Raw genomic sequence first — 19,705 nt, forward strand, 5'->3', positions numbered from 1 at the left:
TTCAAAGGAAAAAAAAGAAAAAAGAAAAAAAAAGGAGAGAGTTAATGTTAAATAGTGAGGGAATGAGTGGTAGGGATGACAATGGGACGGGGCAGGGCCGAAAGATGGGGTTTTCATCCTCACCTTGCATGGTTTTGTCTTGCCCCGTCCTCGCCCCGCCCTGCATGATAGGGAAAACTTTCTCACCCCATCCCTGCCCCTTGGGGCCCCATGAAGCCCCTCCCCATCCCATAAAACTTTACTTTTTGTTCATTTTCCCTACAACTAGTACAATTTTTTTAATGAAACCTATTTCATTAATAAAAATATACTTAAAATTACAACTAAATTCATTCCATCAAATCAAATCAAATTTTAGAAAAAAAAAAATTGAATAATATATCGAAGTGTTTAACAAGACAATCACAAAAAAAAAAAAAAAAAATCATAATATAACACATAATAAAATAAAGTCAGAGAATCACATTGGGTAGAATAAAATAAGCTAATATTGATATGTTTATTTAAATAGTAGGGTTTTAATGTATGAAAAAATTACAATTATAACTCTTAGCAATGTGAGGTGGGGCTTGGACGGGGAGGGGCGGGGTGGGGTTGGTCTAAAAAATCTAAACTCATTCTCATCCCGTCCCGTGGTGTGGAGCTAAAATCTTACCCCATCGCCGCCGCACCACCTTTGCGGGGTGGGGAAAATCCGCGTGGGGTGAAGCGAGGAGTGGCAGGGCAAAATTGCCATCCCTAAGGAGTGGGGGCAAAATGGTAATTATCATCAGCCCCTCTCTTCTCTCCTATTTTCTCTCCAAAATGGGGGCTGAAATTTGGTGGGCCCGGAGAGAACTATAAGGTCCCACCATTTTCTCCCTCCTTCCCTTTCCAACCAAACACTCATCTTTTCCATTTTCTCTCCTCTCTATTTTCACTCCAACCAATCAGACTCTTATAGTCAATAAAGTCTTTGTAGTTTTTTTTTTTAGATAAGTATAGTCTTGTAGTTCTTATTTTTGCAATGCCAACACTAAAGTTTGTATATAGTTTGTTGGCAAGTTGGTCTTTACAATCCTCGTATTAACCATAACCCCACAAACATTATGCAATGCTATTTTTCTCTCTCCAAAATAGGAAACAAGAAATAGGAGAGAGAGAGAGAACCCAATCAATTAACGTGATTTCACCTTAAAAGACTTACATTCATTGTAAAGTCCCAATAATTAGACATTTACTATTAATTTTTCTTTCAATTACCCATTAAAGGTGTGAGTTGAGTAGAAATGCATTATGCCTAATGTGACAAATGGGGTCGTGAATCCAGAGTTTACTCCTTGGGGTGAGTACAAAGGACCCTCTCTTGGTGAGATTCCATATTATCTAAAAAAAAAAGAATGAACTAATATGCAAATGAGTTCTAATTCAAATGGAACTTCCTCTCCTTGAAAAAGCAAGATAGAGGGTAAGGATATAGGCTCAATGCCCATCTATGTAACTTACTATTTAATTTTATTTTTATAATAAAAAAAAATAAAAAGGTAATTTACACCAACTTTCATTAAGGTTTATGAAATGACACCCCCCTCCCTTGAGGTTTGTATAAATCTAATTGTTTAGTTTTCATTAATGAAATATTCTACTATTATAAAGAACTTTAAAGGGATGAGAGTTTCATTTTGTCCATAATTTGGATAAGAATCTTTTCTAAAAATAGAATATTTTGTTAATAAAATAACACTTTAAAAGGGTTTGGACTCCATTGTTGCATTTATACAAGCCTCAAGAGGGAGTGTTATTTCTTGTATAATTTGGGTGGAGTATAACTTTGTAAAACCTCAAAGTAGGGTGGTGTAGTTTACCCCCCAAAAAATAGATCAAATAAAACATACATGACTAATGACAGGACATTTACATTTTCAAAAATTAATTTGTATTTTTTAGTATCTTTTATTTATTTATGTTGTGGTTTTTATTTATGCATACATACGTTGAAACTCTCAAGTTCTACATTTAAGATTAAAATATTCAAATAATCGTTAATCAATATAATCATGCCCAATTATATGGACAAAATTTGACTACAAATTTGGTTGTAACCTTAGAGACTACAACCAATAATAAAAAGATAATGTGTCCCTATAATGTGCAATTCACATGACATGACTCACTTAAAATGATTACATACAATAACTTAAATGTAATTTAGTAAGCCATATGAATATGATAGTTATACATGCCATCTTTTTATTGTTAGTTGTTGGTTAAGACTACAACCAAATTTATAGTCAAACTTTGTTTTCTAAAAATTAAAAATAAAAAACAAAACAAAAATCAACTAATATTTCTCAGATAGAACTTTTTAGACTTGTAGGTCTTAGCCATCAATATGACCTACACCTACAATTTCGTGTACTTCGTATCCAAAACAATTTATTATAGTCCCATGCACTCAGCTTCAAGTACTTAAAAGACCTATGAATTCTTGCTAGAGAACAACCATTATAAAGCCGACACCATAGATCAAAATTCTATCGCACGCGTGTGTATGTATATCAGCATTTAAAAGACCCAAGACTAAATGGAAGTCAAGCTCTCAGAATTACTCAATTATGCAGCACTAATTAATCTTCAAACGAATGAAATGGACACAGACACACAAAGAAAGAAATCAAACCGAAAGCTTTCATCATTAGGACAACCATAAGTTCATAACATCCCAACCAAGAACTTGAAATAATTATTGTTTTATAAGAAACAACATAAACTTCCCAAACACATTGGTCAGACCAATCTTTTTAGTACCAAATTATCAATGATTCATGCGAGGGTTGTGTTGCTCTGACAATGAGCAAATTATATTTGAGAAAGATACATAAATCTGTTCGCTCAGCACACTAATTAATGTTCAAATATGCCCAACAGTTTCTCCATAAATGGTCAACCAGTTCTCATGATAATGTGGACTCCACTGTCAGTATCCACAATGTCACTTATCTCACCAACCTTGAGAGCATAAGTTGCTTCTTCAAAAGGCTTCTGCATCTGGCCCCTGCCAAAAGGACCTGCAGCAAATATTTAAAATACAGCTTTGTTTAGACCAGTATAAGTTGTGATGGTATCCAATTCTAATATCAGACAAGCTCCAAAAGTAGTATGTAAAAATCAAAATTATGTCAGAGACTGAAAGAGATAAGTAGGAAGATACTTCACGGGCATGCACAAAAGTCCTTGCAGTCAGAAAAGGAATATGCCTTACGAGCAAACTTGTTAGTAGGTATTTCATGTTTGTTTTGGGTGTAACAGGATTTGAGTTGGACTGAGTTTGTGAAAGTTTTGAGTGTCTTTGTGTTTGTGAGATTTTCTGTGTTATATGTGAGTTTTTAGGTACAGTTTGGTTTGAAATTGTAATCCATACTATTTCTAATGGATTTTGCTAGCTGTTGCCCATAGATGTAGTCATGGAGATGGCCTAACCACGTTAAACTTTGTGTGTTATGTGGATATTCGTAATTGCCTGTTTGTGTAAATGCAATTCTGATTGCCCCAGATTCTAACATCACCAATTAATGGAAAAGAAACCCATTTACAAGCAAAGGGGGAAATGGAGAAAAAGGAAGATGAGAAACTACTATCTTTGCACTTGGGGCAATGACATGATAGTGAGGTTCTATCTCAATTCTCAAATAATCACCCCCCACCCCCTCCCCCCGCCCACAAAAAAAAAGTCTGAAATGGAAGTTGCCACAGCATTACAGATAATATTATTGTTACTAAAAATTTACTTACCATAAAGAATACTATTTATAGAGATTGACAAGGCAGATATTTCACAAAATCCCCCCGGAAAAAGGGAAGAATGATTGATCTAAAAAAATTAGATTATATCATAATAGGAAAGTTGCAGAAAAGTGCTGGAAAAAATGAGTTTTAGTAAACAGGAAAACCAAAAATCCTTATCTAGATTGCCAAATCAAAATAAATTTTGATGGATGAAATAGAAAGAGAAGTCATATTGAAATCAATCAGAATGTAAGACACCCAAGTATTTGAAACAAATAACCAGTACCTTAAAAAATATGTAGAACATAGATATAAATAACTAAAAAGGCATGTTTTCCATTTATCTTTAAGTTCGAATTGCCAATGAGCAATAGCTCAAAGGACAACTCTTCCCAAAGAACGGGTGCATGGCGAGGCTCTAGTGGGTGCAAGTGTAACGTACTATTAAATAAGGTTCTAATCAAGAAATAAGACAATGAAATTGAGCAAATAAGGAAATCAGGTCAAGATCAGACAATAAATTCTGCAAACTAAAATGCACGTGCACTTGTCCGTGTTGGGGGCAGTTCAATTGAGAAAATTTCAGCAAACTAAAATGTACGTGCATGCGTGTGTGTTGGGGGCAGTTCAATTGAGAAAATTTAAGCACACTAAAATGTACATGCACTTGTGCATGTGTCGGGGGCAGTTCAATTGAGAAAAATTTAAACCCCCAATCTATGCAGGTGATAGTTACAACACACCATTGGTTCAAGATATGTGTGATACAATTCACACAACACATGAAATACAAGGTTTTAGAAACATAAAGTAGAATGCATGACTGTCACATTATATTGCTGATAACATTTAACACAATTTGCATAAAAATAAGAAGAACAACATGATTTCACAGCACCGCATTTACAATTCTTCCCATTTTTTGTTAAATTTTATCACTTGCAACATTTATTTCTGCTCTTAGTTTTTCCATATTAATATGAAAGAACAAAAAAAAAAAATTCACCTTTTCTTTTGCCCTTTTCCTTAGTTTTCCACTTATATCTTTTACCAAAGTTCCGCCCCCTTTGTTTGTTTCGCATATGAATCACAAGTACTCTACTTTACCTAGCTTGAGCAAGCATTTCAAGAAATTATCTTTAACTTATTGTAATTAGCACAAGTGAAAATTGTTTTGATTTTCTCTCCTACCAAACATCTAAACCTTAACATAAACAGCAAAAATATAATTCAAAACCAAACAAACACATCCTCTCCAATTGCTTTCAACGATAACATTCAAGATCTAAAAATAAAAGTAAAAACTGACCAAGATCGCCGCCGCGCTTGGCGGAGCTGCAATCGGACAAGCGAGTGGCGAGGTCGTCGAACTTGGCTTTGCCCGAAACGATGTCGTCGCGGATGGATTTGAGCTGAGACACGGCGCTATCTCTGGTGGTGTTCATGATAACACGGCCTTCTGGATCTTTCCACGAAGCCTTTCTTCGAGAGCCTTGGTGTTTGATCAGTATGTGCGATGCTCTAACCTGGTTGGTCGTCGTTGTCGTTTTCGATGACGACATTCTCGTCTTCTTCTTTTGCTTGTGCTTGTCTTTGTCCTTGTCCTTGTCTCTCGACGATGAGATCGACGACGAGGTTTTCTTTCGCTTGCGATCGGAGGAATCTATTTTGGCAGAGTCGATTGAGGATCACGAGCTCAAGGGTTTTGTGTTAGTGTTATCTCTGAGGTTAGTCTTGTCTGCGCAGTGCTTCTACTTGGATTTTGGTTTTACAAGTTGTGCCTTTTTATAAAGGTGAGTATTCTGGATCTGGGCTCTTTGGCCCACATGGAACCACAACGCTGATGGTCTAGATCGTTTGCAATTCCTGGCATCTACTACAATAGTAATCCTAATCACACTCAATATACTCTATATTACAATCAATTTCATAATTGTTGCTAAGTTGATGAATTATAACTTTATTACAAGTTACAATTTTTTTTTAATACTAACACGCCACAACTAAAACCGCATACAACAGTTAGTTGTGTGGAGCTAGTGATAAATATACATACACAAACTCACGCATCCGATGTGGGACAAAGCCCATTTATGAATGTTATTGTAACACATTTATAAGATAATATATCATATTTGCCCATTTAAAAAAAAAAAAAATTAACTTGAAATAGAGTAGGGATGCAAGATTACCTAAATTTTTTCAAAAAATAAAAACGATAAGAGTTAAATATGTATAACAAAAAAAAAAAAAAAAACCCAAAAATCTAACTGTATTAACTTATCCTTTCCCCTCTCAAGATGGGTTTTAGCTACAATTGTTCCCATTCATTCCGTAAAAATTATATGCACTCCATTTTAATATTCTTTTTTATAAAAAATTATGTTATGTTCCATGTATTATACTTATTATGGATACTATGCAAGGAATCAACTTTAATTATATTATCCTTCTAAAAAAACTTCAATTATATTACATGGAGAGAGAGAGAGAGAGAGAGATGCAGGAGTATCTTCAGTCATCATTTCACATGTTCAACATTTTTTCAAGGGGATGTAGGTAGTTACAAGCCAGCAACCATTCTTATCATTTGGTATCTGATTAGTCCGTCAGTTAAATGATTGTTTAAGCTATAGCTATTAGGATTAGGACACTTAGCACTCATCCAAGTGGCTTCTAGTTTCAAACTAGTTTTATAAATACACGTAGTCTCTCATTCTGTAATCCATTTTGGTAATTGAATGAATTGTTTGCTATTTTGGAACTGTTTGTTCTCGCAGATGTGATTATCCACCTATTAATTGCTTTAAGCAATTCAACCCTTTCATTGTTTCTAAGCTCTTATACCAAGTTGATGCAAGGAAGGTGATGGGCTGTGATATGATTTAGAATTAGATGAAAGGTGAGTTGCTTAAAACACATTGATAGTTGATTAGGCACCTCTGCAAAAATCACAAAGTTCTCAAATAAAATCCCTCTCAAGTCTTATTTTTAATCACATACAAAAACTGATTATAAAGTAACTATAATCTGGTACTTATACTAATTGTTTGTCATTGACATCCTTCTAGATGATTGACAAGTGTCTAAATCCTATTGGTCAATGCTTAAAATAATCATCTAATTATCTAATTAATTAGTTAATAGTTACAAGAGGATTAGGGTTGTTGACTTAGCTAATGTTGTTGTTGGTTTTGTGTCAATGTTGCAAATGTAAAAAGCCTCTTGAAATGCCCAGAGAGAGAGAGAGAGAGAGAGAGAGAGAGAGAGAGAGAGAGAGAGAGAGAGAGAGAGAGAGAGAGAGAGAGAGAGAGAGAGAGAGAGAGAGAGAGAGAATTACTTGATTGGCCATTGCAACTACGTGTTAGATTTTAATTAGATAATTTAATATATTGTTCCCACATAACTTTACATAAATTGTGACCGTATCTTTGATATTCTTGATTGTGTCTAATTCAATTTGCTTTTATCTTTACCTAGCTTTAATTGTTGCCAAAGAATTTTTTTTTTTTTTTTTTTGGAGAAATAATTACAACATGCTGCTAACCCCGTAGCTTGAACCCTTTCCCCCCTAGACCCTCGAGCACTTTGTGCATGGGGAGGTACCAATTCAGCTACGTCCAAATCATTATTTCTTATATAAATCTTATAAAGATTCATCATAGGTCATTTTAAATAGAATAAATAATATATATGAAAACAAATGCATTTATTATATGTGAACGATATATAATTTTATAGCAGAAATTTAGATTATAATTGATTTATATATTTAAGTATTTGATCAATAACATAATTATTAATTTCAGATCATCTTGAATTTTTTCAAACATGTAGGGTATAAGAAAAAAAAAAATCCAATCCAATGATAAATTTGCATTCAATAAAAAATTATTAAGTGTTGTTACATAGTTTAGAGTTACACCATGTTCCATGTATAACTTTAACCTAAACTCACTCTCTCTCTCTCTCTCTCTCTATATATATATATATATAAAAAGTTAGGCTACCAAATTATAATAATTTTGTTTTATTCTCAAGTGGTTGCATGTAATTTCTTCTTCTACTCCACAAAAAAAAAAAATGCAGTAATTTATTTAAGAACAAAATTTGGCCACAAACTTTATTGTAACATAAGGATACAACTTCTTTTAATTACATATTTTGAAAATTTAATAGTTAGATTGCATGTTTTTTATACTCTTAACACATGGCAAATTTGTGCTAGTTAGAAGCTATTTACTATATAATTCATAAATTTATTTCTTTATGTATAATTTTAAACTACAAAAATTTGTAATTTAAACTATTGATTGATAATATAACTATTAATCTTTAATTTTCTGAAAATTTTGCAAGCATAGAAACTTAAAAAAAAAATAAAAAAATTCATATCCAATAAAAATATATTGAGTAAAATTATAAATTGTAGTCTTAGACTACAACTAAAGTTTGTCATTCATTTAATAGAAAACAATAGCAAATTGCAATTTATTTAATAGAATCAACTCTACAGATCTTATCAAGCTTTATCAATCCTTTAGATGGACACAAAAACTTAATTTTTGACATCAACTTTCTTTTCCTTTAATCTTTATCCCTTGACTAATTTTATTTTATCTTCTTTCTTTTACTATTAATTTGTTATCCAAAGTGTTCTTTGAGAATCAAGTCAATTAGGCCTGAAGCATTTAAGTCCCATAACAACACAAGAGACCCTAAAATTAGACATGGCAAAACAGATAAGAATTTGCTAACCCAATCTGAAAATACTCCACCCAAACCTTAATTTTTTGAATCGAAGAAAAAATGAGTTGACCTGTGACCCAACCCAACCCATGACCCAAACAAATAATTTTTTTTTTTTGGTAAAAAATAAATAAAATTAAGAATATATTGGTTTAATTGTTTGTTGTGAGCTTTAAGGAAACAATTGAGACGTTTACATAACTACATGCAAATGAATTGAAAGATGAATGGTTGATGCACTTTGTAATGAGTAAAAAATTTTAGATATCAAATAACAAAGTATATACTAATATAATCTGGTTACAATAGTGTTAAAAACATATATTTAACATTGTAGATATGTGCGAGAAACATTTATAAGCGTGAAATCAATGAAATTAACATAAATTATAAGTGCTTAGGCCTATTTTTTAACAATTCATATCTAAAATAAATGGCTTTTCAAAATAAATTAGAGTGTGTGTTACTTAACAATGTCATGATATTCATATAAAAAACCATTTAGAAATAAGTAAATAATCAAATTTTAATGTATATTCTCAGATTGAAATAGAGTGCTTACCATGATTGATAATAGATTATAAAATTAATTTTCAAAATTCTAAAATTCTTATATGTTTTTATTCTTTGTCCAATGAGTCATCCAACAAGTCATTGTAATTTTGTTTTATGTTTTGGAACATTGATATTGTGTAGAAATAAGACTTGTGTATTTATGTTACTTATTTTTGTGCTATTTTGCTTTGGTTAGTAATGTTAAGATTTGTATAATTTTAAGGTTATTGAACAAGAATTAATTTGTTTACCTAAGCTCATTCTTGATATGAGTGGTGAATTTAAAATAATACATTTTACATTAAGTAATTTGTTATGTGACTTTCCAAAATGGCAAATACATATTTTCTAAATAAAAAAATTTTCATGTAAAAAATGTACTAGCAACTCAAACCAATTTTTAATCCGCTTAAAATGACTGCTTTTGACCGAATCTATTTTGATTTGCAACCCGATTGAACTGACTTGATCTGGCCGTTTGCCACATCTACCTAAAATCCTCATGCAGAAGAAAGAATAGCTCATAGTCATAACCATATGCTAATAAAGGTCAAGTCCCAGTGAAAAATTGGGCTTCTCTATAACATCTGAATTTCAGCATCTGTAAAACAGAATGGAGATAACCACCATACCTCCATTGTGGCCACCACAACACCTTAGTATCTGACACTCCCCACACCTTAATGTCCTACAATTTACTGCAACTTCCAGAGTTTCCAAAGAAAAGAATTGGCATAAAGCACAATCCATACTCATATATAATCAGTGAAGAGTTCTCTCCATCATCCATTGATCAGCGGAAATACAAATAGTGTATTTGGACTAATTTCAGAGAGTGCATAAACCAAATGTCATAGATAAGATGTTTATCACAACCCAAACAAAATTTCTGCAACAAAGCTCACCAGCTAGTCTAGATTTTAATCTACTATGGGAAAATCCAGATATCTAAAAGACACAATTAACAGAAAAAAAGAATAATAATCTCTAAGAACCCTTATCAGCTTTAGAAGCAGTTGCAGCCGCTTGTCCTCTGAGCCGACCAGTCCTCCTTGCAGCAATGAGACCAACCTTTTGACCAGGAGGTGCATCACGCCTAACAGTACTTGCATGCCCAATATGCTGGTGGTTACCTCCTCCATGAGGATGCTCAACTGGGTTCATAGCCACACCACGTACCTTGGGCCAGCAATTTCTCTTCACTCTGAACTTGTGGTAAGCATTACCAGCCTTGAGAAGAGGCTTCTCAGTTCTCCCTCCACCAGCAACCTGCCCAATCATAGCTCGGCAGCCACTTGGAACAATCTTCTTAGCACCAGATGGGAGTTTGACCCTGTTAAATTGAGTAAACAGACAATCCGGTGATCAGCTATATAGATGGTGTCAGCACAAGAAGTCATGTATTCTCACAAGTTTAGCAAAAGTAATCAAATTTAGATGTTTAAAATAATATGCTAAAAACGCAAATTGTGCTCAGTAATCAGGATTTAACATAAACATACAAAGCTACTATAAAAAGCATCACAATCTTTAAGGTACAAACAATACAAGAACTCTCTCTCTCTCTCTCTCTCTATATATATATATATAGAAGATGATAAATACGTCATATCAGTTTGCAAATTGGTACTATTGGTTCAGTGCAACAACATGGAGCTTCAATGATCAGAATCTTATGAATATATGGGATTGGAGTGGTAAACCTATAGTCCCTAGTCCCATTCTCTTTCCCACGATCTTATAAGGAACCCAACACTCCAGCCATTATATCATTTATCTTTTTGCAATGGATTTCATTTCAAAGAAGATTAAAGACTCTCTAGTCTCTAAATCAACAAATGCCAACCAAATACCCGAACCAAATGACCAAAAGTTTCGAGTTATGCAAGAAGAGTAAACATTAACCAAACAGATCATTCACAAAGGTACTTAGCATTAGCAAAAGAGCCACATATCAGAAGATGAATAAGCTCCTTTATCGAAAGCAAGCATATGCTATGCAAGGAATAGTAGTTAGAACATTTGGGCAAAAACGCATAGCTCACTCAAGCAATTCATATTAGAACCAACAACCAAGTCTAATCCAACTACAAAACTATTAGAAAAGTAATCAATCAAAAGCAATACATTAAAAAAGACATTTTCCACAAAATGCAGCTATATAAACAATTAATCTTAAACGACAAAGGAGATATACCTGCTAGTGTCGTTATCAGGGTTGTGACTAATGACAATAGCGTAATCACCAGAACACCTAGCGAAGACACCACGGTCACCAACATGATGCTCCACGTTGCAAACCACAGCTCCTTCAGGAATAGATCTGAGAGGCAACACATTGCCAACAACAAGAGTAGCCTTTTTCCCACAATACACGAACTGACCAGTGTACATACCCTCGGCGGCCACGAACAGCTCGTTCTGCTTCTTGTATCGGAAGGGGTGGCGGAAAGTGATCCGGGCGAGCGGTGCACCGCGACCCGGGTCGTGAATGATCTCAGTGACCACGCCCTTCAGGTACCCATTGCGCTCACCAAAGTCGAGGCTGCGGAACCTTGCTGGTCCCTTGCGATGGTGGGTATGGGACTTGAACACAGACCCAGCACCCTTACGCTGAGCTCTGATTACACGACCCATTGTAGCTTTTTTCTCTGTCCTCTGGCTCTGGCTCTGGCACTGGCACTGGTGGTGACGGCCGACTCAGAGAAAATGCTAGTACCAACAGGGAATTAGGGTTTAGAGGGAAGAGACCCTATATATTTTATCAATGGGCCCGAATGAGAAAAAAAAGTACGAAAAGGAAGCCCATATTTCCTAGGCAAAAAGGCCATTCAAGATAGAAAGGTCCACTTTTGTAACAAACTAACAACATTATTATATCATGAATTAATTCTTTCTACCATTTTTTTTTTTTTTGAATTAGTTCTCAATTGGGTTACGCATGGCTTAATAATATTATCTGACATAGTAACAATGATATGAAGATCTTATCTGAAATAATAACAGTAACGTAAAACCTTTAGAGAGAGACAAGTGGCTTCATATTATTAAAAACTAAGTTAGTATTATTACCTGAACTACAGAAATAGTTCATATATGTTTATTTGAGAAAAACATATAACGATCACATGAACGTTTACGATAATCCCTTGCACAATGATTAAAAGGATGCTAAGTTGGCATGAGTAATTAAGTTACATAAATATTTCGCATGTCTATTCAAGAACATGAGACGATCACTTGAATGTTTATGATAGTCCCTTGCACAGTGAATAAAAGGAACTTTTCTTTGTACAAAGATAATAAACAAAGCACGTGAACAAGAGTAGTGGTTACTTTTGTAGTTTTTTGGAGACATGTTCTCATATTCTTGAAATTCAGAGGTTATATTCTATGCTTATAAGTGCGTTAACGCCTGGCATGAACTAGGAGTAGATTTGTTAACTTAAGTATTGCACTTGTTAGACTCTAATTTGGTTACGGCCAACAATAAGGTATCTATTGTGCTCCCGTTGTTCTCATTATTAACTTGTGCATTTCTAATTAGATAGTTATCGTACTCACATCTCTTTGAGCGAAATGTGTGAGACAGCCACTGCTAGTGGGTAGAAAATCTATTTTCTCCATAGCTAAGACCACTTCGTGCCGCCAATGCTTCCACACTAGGGAAGATCTATTTTCTCGCTTTGCGCAGCCATTACTTCTCGATTAGATTGCTGGATTGTGATTATCAAAAAAAGATTGCAGGATTGTAATCGACTTTCTCCACTTGTTAATAGAAGAACTAGTAAAAGTACAAGGATGGGATAAATTAAAAAAAAAAGGTTCCATATGGATGACTCCAAAACTATTCTTTCTTGCGTTGGCTCGCAGAACAAAAGTTACATAACCAAGGGACAATGTTCTAAGAGCAGATGTGAAAGCCATTGCGGTGCAATTTTACTCGTACGGAAACCCAATAACCCATATGAATGCAATTTATCTAATGTTTCTGCACATAAAGTCGTCCAATCAAAACAAAGACTCCCAAAAAAGAAAAAAGAAAATAGAGTCCTTTTAATGACAATTTAAACAACACCAAACGTAGCCAAGGCTCAGATATAAGAAACACAATCACGCTAAGGAAGAAGAAAAAGACAACTCTTATTCAAATTAATAATTACACAAACCAATGATTTGACAGTGAACTGTTATCGCATGCCTATGAGGTTAAAATCTCCATCAACCAAATAGCAAATACCACTGGTAAAATTTGAGGGGCACTTATATTTCTAATACCTGTTTCCTGCTGGTTGAATCAATGAACTCAGTTAGCTCGTCTTTCCAATAACTTGTAATTTCCAACTATTCAGCACGCTCCAGCAAATTGCTCAAATTGATTGTTGTGCGATCACAGGTGCTTGTCAGCTGAAGCATATTTGTCTAAAGTTAATACCCCAAAAGACTAAACTACAATTCTCTTAAAATGGGCCAACCTTTTCTCATAATGTCATTTATTTTTGCATCAATCTGCTTCTGAACCCTTGGAGGGCAAAGTTCTGCAGCATAGCCATTTAGCTTTGTGGCTAGACTTGACCTCTCAAGCTCCTCTTCTGGCAGGTTTCCAATTAGTTGAAGAAAGAAGGGATTTTGCTTGAGCTCAAATTTCTGAAAATTTTAGAAGATGGAAAGTTGATCAGACATTCAATAAAGATTGTTGAAATTAACATCTGATAAAGCAATTTCAGAATTTACCAATGCTACATGACTTCCCATCCTTCAAAGTTAAACTATATCTCAGCAATGCTCTTTTAATGAATGTATAAATGACAATTGAGTAGTGAAAGTAAAGTCTCTACACAAAACTACAGCAGACTCATATAACAAATCACTTCATAAAAGATGGTCAAATTCCGAACCCAACAAAAGTGAGACTATCACAGGCCTTTTTCAGTAATATGACAAAATGAGCAAAACCCTAATTTTGAAACCTCATAAATGTTCTAAAATTCAGATGCTAAACATATCCACTTCTAATCATGATTGCCACCACATAATAAACAAATAAATATTATCATAAACAGAAGTTAGCTCACCACCAAATTCAGGAAGTTCATCTTCTTGCTTCATGTTTCTTGTTCTTAAGTTTTAAAGAAAATGGCATTTTGCATAATCACATCTATTTATATCCAACTCTAAAATTCAAATTCACAGACCATCCTAAGTACTCCAACACCAGAAATCTGGGAGGACTTAGCAGTGTGATGATTTCAAAGGTTATAAAGTTAGAAGATCAGCCACAAAATTTATATTAAATATCATACAATAATTCAAAATACTAAACCTGATGTTCAGGCTCTGCAGGATAAAACGTTCCCAGCTGTTGAATCTGAGTAGTCACAATGCTGCTCCTTGACTTAGTTTGCTCTCTTTCTTTGCTGATAGCAGCCATTCTAGACTCTTCAGTTCCATTAGTAAATATAATAGACCTGTTAAAATATGGGAAGTTCGCTGGTAAGTATGAGGTCTCTATGAAGTACGGATCTGCTTTTGGAGGGGTCATCAATTTTACCTGTATTGGCTACCCACATCAGGACCTTGACCAAATACTTGCCTACAATCATGACTGGACCAGAAAACCTCCAAAAGTTGTTTGAAACTAATCAGCCTGGGATCATACTCAACCTTTTACAGAGATAAAAAAGCTATATTAGACAAACTTCCTTATCATTCAAACAGAAAAAGAAAACGCAAGATAATAAACTCCAAGTGAGAAGCACATAAATAAGTGATATGAAAGCAAATGAGACAAGAATCCCTATTCAAAATCCAAAGTAAATGTAGCTCCAACGGCCAGCCTTCTTTACATGCCAACCCAAAACAGATACAATTGGCAATGGTGAACCCAGTTCATGTACAATTTAACAAGGAAGAATTCAAAATACACCAGTCAAATTTAGGCTAACAGAGTCAGTAATGACTGAATTTCTAATACAAGATTTAGGCATACAACACCTAGAGATATGCAACTGTAAAGTTTTAAACCGACATTAAACTTGGTATTCTTTTGGGCGGAATAGAAGGTAATAACAATTTGTTCGATAGGGAGGAAGACATTACATACAGATGGTACGTATTGAATTCCTCAAAAGAAAATGTGTATTCATTCCCATATGATATGATCATTCCCAGACTTGCCAAAAAATTCCCATATAGCTCTTGCATTGAATAATTTTTCCCAACACGCTTTTAAAAGGTCCGTCCTAGAGAATTTTATACCATATGTTGACCAGTAAACAACCCTTATCAATCCAGCAACAAATAGGGCGATAAATTAACCGAGTCGATTATGAACAGCTCAAAAAAGCTTGTTTATGATCATTTATTTGGAAAATGAGTTAAGCTCAAGCCTAATTTTAGGCTTGAATATTAGAAGCCAAGCTCAAACATAATAATGTGTTCCTAAACAAGCCCATGATTATGGGTTTCAATTAAAAATATATACTAATATGGACTTGAGATTGGATTGGGTTAGTTTGTAAATAAGTTCCTATCATATCGAATTATTATCTATAATGCATTGATAATTTTAGTCCTAGTCACTAGATAGGAAAAGTAAAAGTTATAAGAACAAGCTCAAACTTGTTCAAGAGGAACATGAACAAAACTTAAACATGTAAAATCTAATTTAGCTGTGAGCTCAAGCTCAGTATGAAACCAGTAACATTTAACAAACCAATGTAGAATTATATTACAGAAATTCCATGGAAAAAAAAAGAAGAAAAAAAAGAGAGGAATTGAGAATTTGGGGGTTGAGAGACCTGGACGGACTCGGCGTGATCGGCCAAGCTTCGGTACTCCGGGTTGGATTTGGATCCGCCGGCATAACCAACTGTGGTCCGTACGACCCCATTCAAGCACCCGAACACGGATTCGGACCTCCAAAAGCTTCCGAGAGCGAAAACCGCTGTTTTCAAGGGCTGCTGGCTAGGTGGGTCCCTCGCGGGTTCCGAAATCCGATCCGGAATTCTGATGCATTGTGCTTTATCAATCACGCATGTGGTAAGGAGAAGAAAGATTAATAGATTGCCTCTGCTCTGTAAAAAAACCATTGGCTTATCAGATTCTCTCAGAGAGAGAGAAAGAGCTGGTCAAATTCGCAGTTATGAGAATCGTTAATTTTCGAAACGGGATTCTGAGGGAAAATTATTGACACGGGAAAAAATAGATTGGAGTTCGGCTTGGATTTTTTGTTTTGTTTTTGTTTCTGGTTTTTGTTTTAAGCCCAGCGTAGAAGGAAGCCCACGTTCAATGGGAAAAGAGCCCGTTCAAAACCGACGGGTCCTTTTTTTTTTTGGTTAAAGACGGGTCCATTTTAGTAATAGCTAGTTTTTTTTTTTTTTTTTTTTTTTTTAGTAATAACTAGTTAATGTATCGTGTATGTAAGGGATCCAATTTTTATTTATTTATTTATTTATTTTGAGAATCTTTAAAAGAATTGGTTGAATAAAATATTGGAGGAATCTCCCCTACAAAAAAAACCAATTGATGACTTGAAACTTTTATAGAATTTCATTTAAATTAAACGATCAAAATACAAATATATATTGAATTATGTATGAGTATGACGTGACGATAATGCCTATTTATATTAAGAGAGATAAAGAGATAGTTTTACTATTGATAATTGTTTTTTATTATCAAACTAATGTACTAAATTGAAGAAAACCTTTCTCTCAATTTATTTTTGAAGAAAACCTAGTCTTTCATAATGTGCTTTTGTGACATTGTTTAATTTTTTTTTAATTTTAATAGTAATTTTATTGTTCATTTAACTTATAATTTAAAATATTTCTTCACTTTATAGATGATTTTTTACCATGTCCAATCACATGGACCTAGTGCTAATACCATATATATTTTGGTTGCTTATTTGCTAAACGTGTGAGAAAAAAAAGTTTATTTTCAAAAAATCTAGTTGTTAATTCTTTTTAAAGCTAAGAGAGAGAGAAAAAAAAAAAAGTAAAATGCTTAATGGGCACCTATAATAAAAGTATATGTCATCTTAATTTTTTTTCCTATAGTATAGTATAAGTATATTTATTCACTTTTATGGGAAATTATATTATTCAAAAAGTTTAAAAATAATATTCCAGTTAAAAGTTTCAAAACCAATTTTTTTTTTTTAAATTTCCTTCTCAAAAAATTAAAGAAATTTTATTATTTGAATAAAAATTAAGTCACATTAAACATTTCACGTGTTTGCTTAGCTAAGCTTGTGCTGAACCCGAAGTCCAGTTGGGTCGGTTCACATCCGACCCATTACCAGGCTAACTTGGCTTGGCTTGGCTCTTGTTATACTTAACCCTAATATCCCCGCTTCATATTTCTCTCTCAATATTCTTCCTCATTTCTCAGCCGTCTAGTCGTTCCCAGTTCCCATGGGTCGTGTGATCCGAGCTCAACGTAAGGGTGCTGGGTCTGTGTTCAAGTCCCACACCCACCACCGCAAGGGACCAGCGAGGTTCCGCAGTCTCGACTTTGGTGAGCGCAATGGGTACCTGAAGGGCGTGGTCACTGAGATCATTCACGACCCTGGTCGCGGTGCACCGCTCGCCCGGATCACTTTCCGCCACCCCTTCCGTTACAAGAAGCAGAACGAGCTGTTCGTGGCTGCCGAGGGCATGTACACTGGTCAGTTCGTGTATTGTGGGAAAAAGGCTACTCTTGTTGTTGGCAATGTGTTGCCTCTCAGATCTATTCCTGAAGGAGCTGTGGTTTGCAACGTGGAGCACCATGTGGGTGACCGTGGTGTCTTCGCTAGGTGTTCTGGTGATTACGCCATTGTCATTAGCCACAACCCTGATAACGACACTAGCAGGTATCTATCTTTTGTCGTTTAAGATTAATTGTTTTATATATAGTTACAATTTGTAGAAAATGTCGTTTCTAATATGAATTGCTTGAGTGAGCTATGTGTTTTTGCCCAAATGTTTTAACTACTACTCCTTACATAGAATGGCATATGCTTGCTTTTGATAAAGGAGTTTATTCATCTTCTGCTATGTGGCTCTTTTGTTAATGCTAGGTACCTTTGTGAATGATCTGTTTGATTAACGTTTACTCTTCTTGCATAACCCGAAACTTTTGGTCATTTGGTTTGGGTATTTAGTGGACGTTTGTTGATGTAGAGACTAGTGAGTCTTTAATCTTTTTGAAATGAAATTCATTGCACAAAGATAAATAATATAATGGTTGGAGTGTTGGGTTCCTTATAAGATCGTGGGAAAGAGAAGGGGGACTAGGGACTCTAGGTTTACCGCTCCAATCCTATATATTCATAAGATTCTGATAATTGAAACTCCATGTTGTTGCACTGAACCAATTGTACCAATATGCAAACTGATATTATGTATTTATCATCTTCTATGTACATATATAGAGTTCTCGTATTGTTTGTACCTTAAAGATTGTTATGCTTTTTATAGTAGCTTTGTTTGTTTATGTTAAATCCTGATGACTTTGCATGATTTGTGTTGTTAGCATATTCTTTTACATTGTTGATCAAAAAGCCAGTTTTCATTGCCTTCAGCTTCCTGGTCGGAAGTCTGGGCAATATTTGCATGGCTTCCCGAGCTAAGTTTAGCTGATTTCAGTGTTGTCATATTTATGATTAATCCCTGTACAATTGATTAATAATTGGAGTTTTTGAGTATTTTAAACATCTAAATTTGATTACTTTTGCTAAACTTGTGAGAATACATGATTTCTTGCGCTGACACCATCTATGTAGCTGATCATCAGATTGTATGTTTACTCAATTTGACAGGGTCAAACTCCCATCTGGTGCTAAGAAGATTGTTCCAAGTGGCTGCCGAGCTATGATTGGGCAGGTTGCCGGTGGAGGGAGAACTGAGAAGCCTCTTCTCAAGGCTGGTAATGCTTACCACAAGTTCAGAGTGAAGAGAAATTGCTGGCCCAAGGTACGTGGTGTGGCTATGAACCCAGTTGAGCATCCTCATGGAGGAGGTAACCACCAGCATATTGGGCATGCAAGTACTGTTAGGCGTGATGCACCTCCTGGTCAAAAGGTTGGTCTCATTGCTGCAAGGAGGACTGGTCGGCTCAGAGGACAAGCGGCTGCAACTGCTTCTAAAGCTGACAAGGGTTCTTGAAAATTTTAGGCTGATAAGAGTGCTTAAAAGAGTGTTATACTTTAGATCTGCCGCGTATCTTGATTATCATCTAAGACTAGTTGTTGAACCTTATTGTCAAAATTTTGGTTGGAATGTCGTTATGTTTTATTTTTATTACTATTGGTTTATGCACTTTTTGAAATTATTCCAATTTAGTTGTTCCTATTTCTGCTTAAGGAGTCTCTTTACCTTACGCTGATTATCCAAATTTAGCATATCTTGTTAATCCGAATAATTTTTGCATTATGTCAATGACATAGGAAATTTTATTAATATAGAAATTTTGGACATCATGGTGGTGGCAGTGTTGTCATTTTGGCCAAAATGGAGTCATGGGTATGTCCATTGACTCCATTCTGTTTCAGAGATATTGATCAGATGTAAAGTTCTGTTGCAAGTATTACATTTTTGATCGAAAAGCCAATTTTCACTGCCATCGGCTTCCTTGTCGGAAGTCTGGG

General features: G+C 34.7%; 4 protein-coding genes across 5 annotated transcripts; 1 reads left to right on the top strand and 3 right to left on the bottom strand.

Annotated features, from left to right (window-relative positions):
- Positions 1-2,649: 2,649 nt before the first annotated feature.
- On the bottom strand, positions 2,650-5,539 carry LOC126733181 (peptidyl-prolyl cis-trans isomerase Pin1). The gene is made up of 2 exons (XM_050436388.1): positions 5,075-5,539; positions 2,650-3,047 (listed from the first exon to the last, which is right to left on the bottom strand). The coding sequence occupies exons 1-2, from the start codon at positions 5,325-5,327 to the stop codon at positions 2,923-2,925; spliced, it is 378 nt and encodes a 125-aa protein (XP_050292345.1). The 5' UTR covers positions 5,328-5,539; the 3' UTR covers positions 2,650-2,922.
- Positions 5,540-9,828: 4,289 nt separating this feature from the next.
- LOC126733182 (60S ribosomal protein L8-3-like) lies at positions 9,829-11,782 on the bottom strand. The gene is made up of 2 exons (XM_050436390.1): positions 11,267-11,782; positions 9,829-10,402 (listed from the first exon to the last, which is right to left on the bottom strand). The coding sequence occupies exons 1-2, from the start codon at positions 11,704-11,706 to the stop codon at positions 10,057-10,059; spliced, it is 786 nt and encodes a 261-aa protein (XP_050292347.1). The 5' UTR covers positions 11,707-11,782; the 3' UTR covers positions 9,829-10,056.
- Positions 11,783-13,188: 1,406 nt separating this feature from the next.
- On the bottom strand, positions 13,189-16,287 carry LOC126733183 (peptide methionine sulfoxide reductase A5). 2 transcript variants are annotated; one of them, XM_050436392.1, is made up of 5 exons: positions 15,870-16,287; positions 14,621-14,733; positions 14,393-14,537; positions 13,545-13,716; positions 13,189-13,476 (listed from the first exon to the last, which is right to left on the bottom strand). In XM_050436392.1, the coding sequence occupies exons 1-5, from the start codon at positions 16,158-16,160 to the stop codon at positions 13,460-13,462; spliced, it is 738 nt and encodes a 245-aa protein (XP_050292349.1). In that variant the 5' UTR covers positions 16,161-16,287; the 3' UTR covers positions 13,189-13,459. The 2 variants fall into 2 exon arrangements, with proteins under 2 accessions (XP_050292349.1, XP_050292348.1); XM_050436391.1 differs by having other exon boundaries at positions 13,189-13,716.
- Positions 16,288-17,426: 1,139 nt separating this feature from the next.
- Positions 17,427-19,420, top strand: LOC126733184 (60S ribosomal protein L8-3-like). The gene is made up of 2 exons (XM_050436393.1): positions 17,427-17,929; positions 18,878-19,420. Exons 1-2 carry the CDS (start codon positions 17,490-17,492, stop codon positions 19,221-19,223), a joined length of 786 nt encoding a protein of 261 aa, XP_050292350.1. The 5' UTR covers positions 17,427-17,489; the 3' UTR covers positions 19,224-19,420.
- The last annotated feature ends 285 nt before the right edge of the window (positions 19,421-19,705 follow it).

Source organism: Quercus robur, chromosome 6 (genome assembly GCF_932294415.1).
Source record: "Quercus robur chromosome 6, dhQueRobu3.1, whole genome shotgun sequence".
NCBI classification, from domain to species: Eukaryota; Viridiplantae; Streptophyta; class Magnoliopsida; order Fagales; family Fagaceae; genus Quercus; species Quercus robur.

Excerpts from the sequence above, each read along its gene's own strand:
- LOC126733181 (XM_050436388.1), bottom strand. The coding sequence starts at position 5,327 with ATGTCGTCATCGAAAACGACAACGACGACCAACCAGGTTAGAGCATCG. Across the intron at positions 3,048-5,074 it reads CAAGCGCGGCGGCGATCTTG|GTCCTTTTGGCAGGGGCCAG; the intron begins GTCAGTTTTTAC and ends TATTTGCTGCAG.
- LOC126733182 (XM_050436390.1), bottom strand. The coding sequence starts at position 11,706 with ATGGGTCGTGTAATCAGAGCTCAGCGTAAGGGTGCTGGGTCTGTGTTC. Across the intron at positions 10,403-11,266 it reads CCTGATAACGACACTAGCAG|GGTCAAACTCCCATCTGGTG; the intron begins GTATATCTCCTT and ends TCAATTTAACAG.
- LOC126733183 (XM_050436391.1), bottom strand. The coding sequence starts at position 16,160 with ATGGTTTTTTTACAGAGCAGAGGCAATCTATTAATCTTTCTTCTCCTT. Across the intron at positions 14,734-15,869 it reads ATCACGCCGAGTCCGTCCAG|GTTGAGTATGATCCCAGGCT; the intron begins GTCTCTCAACCC and ends TCTCTGTAAAAG. Across the intron at positions 13,717-14,392 it reads CTGCAGAGCCTGAACATCAG|AAATTTGAGCTCAAGCAAAA; the intron begins GTTTAGTATTTT and ends TAAAATTTTCAG.
- LOC126733184 (XM_050436393.1), top strand. The coding sequence starts at position 17,490 with ATGGGTCGTGTGATCCGAGCTCAACGTAAGGGTGCTGGGTCTGTGTTC. Across the intron at positions 17,930-18,877 it reads CCTGATAACGACACTAGCAG|GGTCAAACTCCCATCTGGTG; the intron begins GTATCTATCTTT and ends TCAATTTGACAG.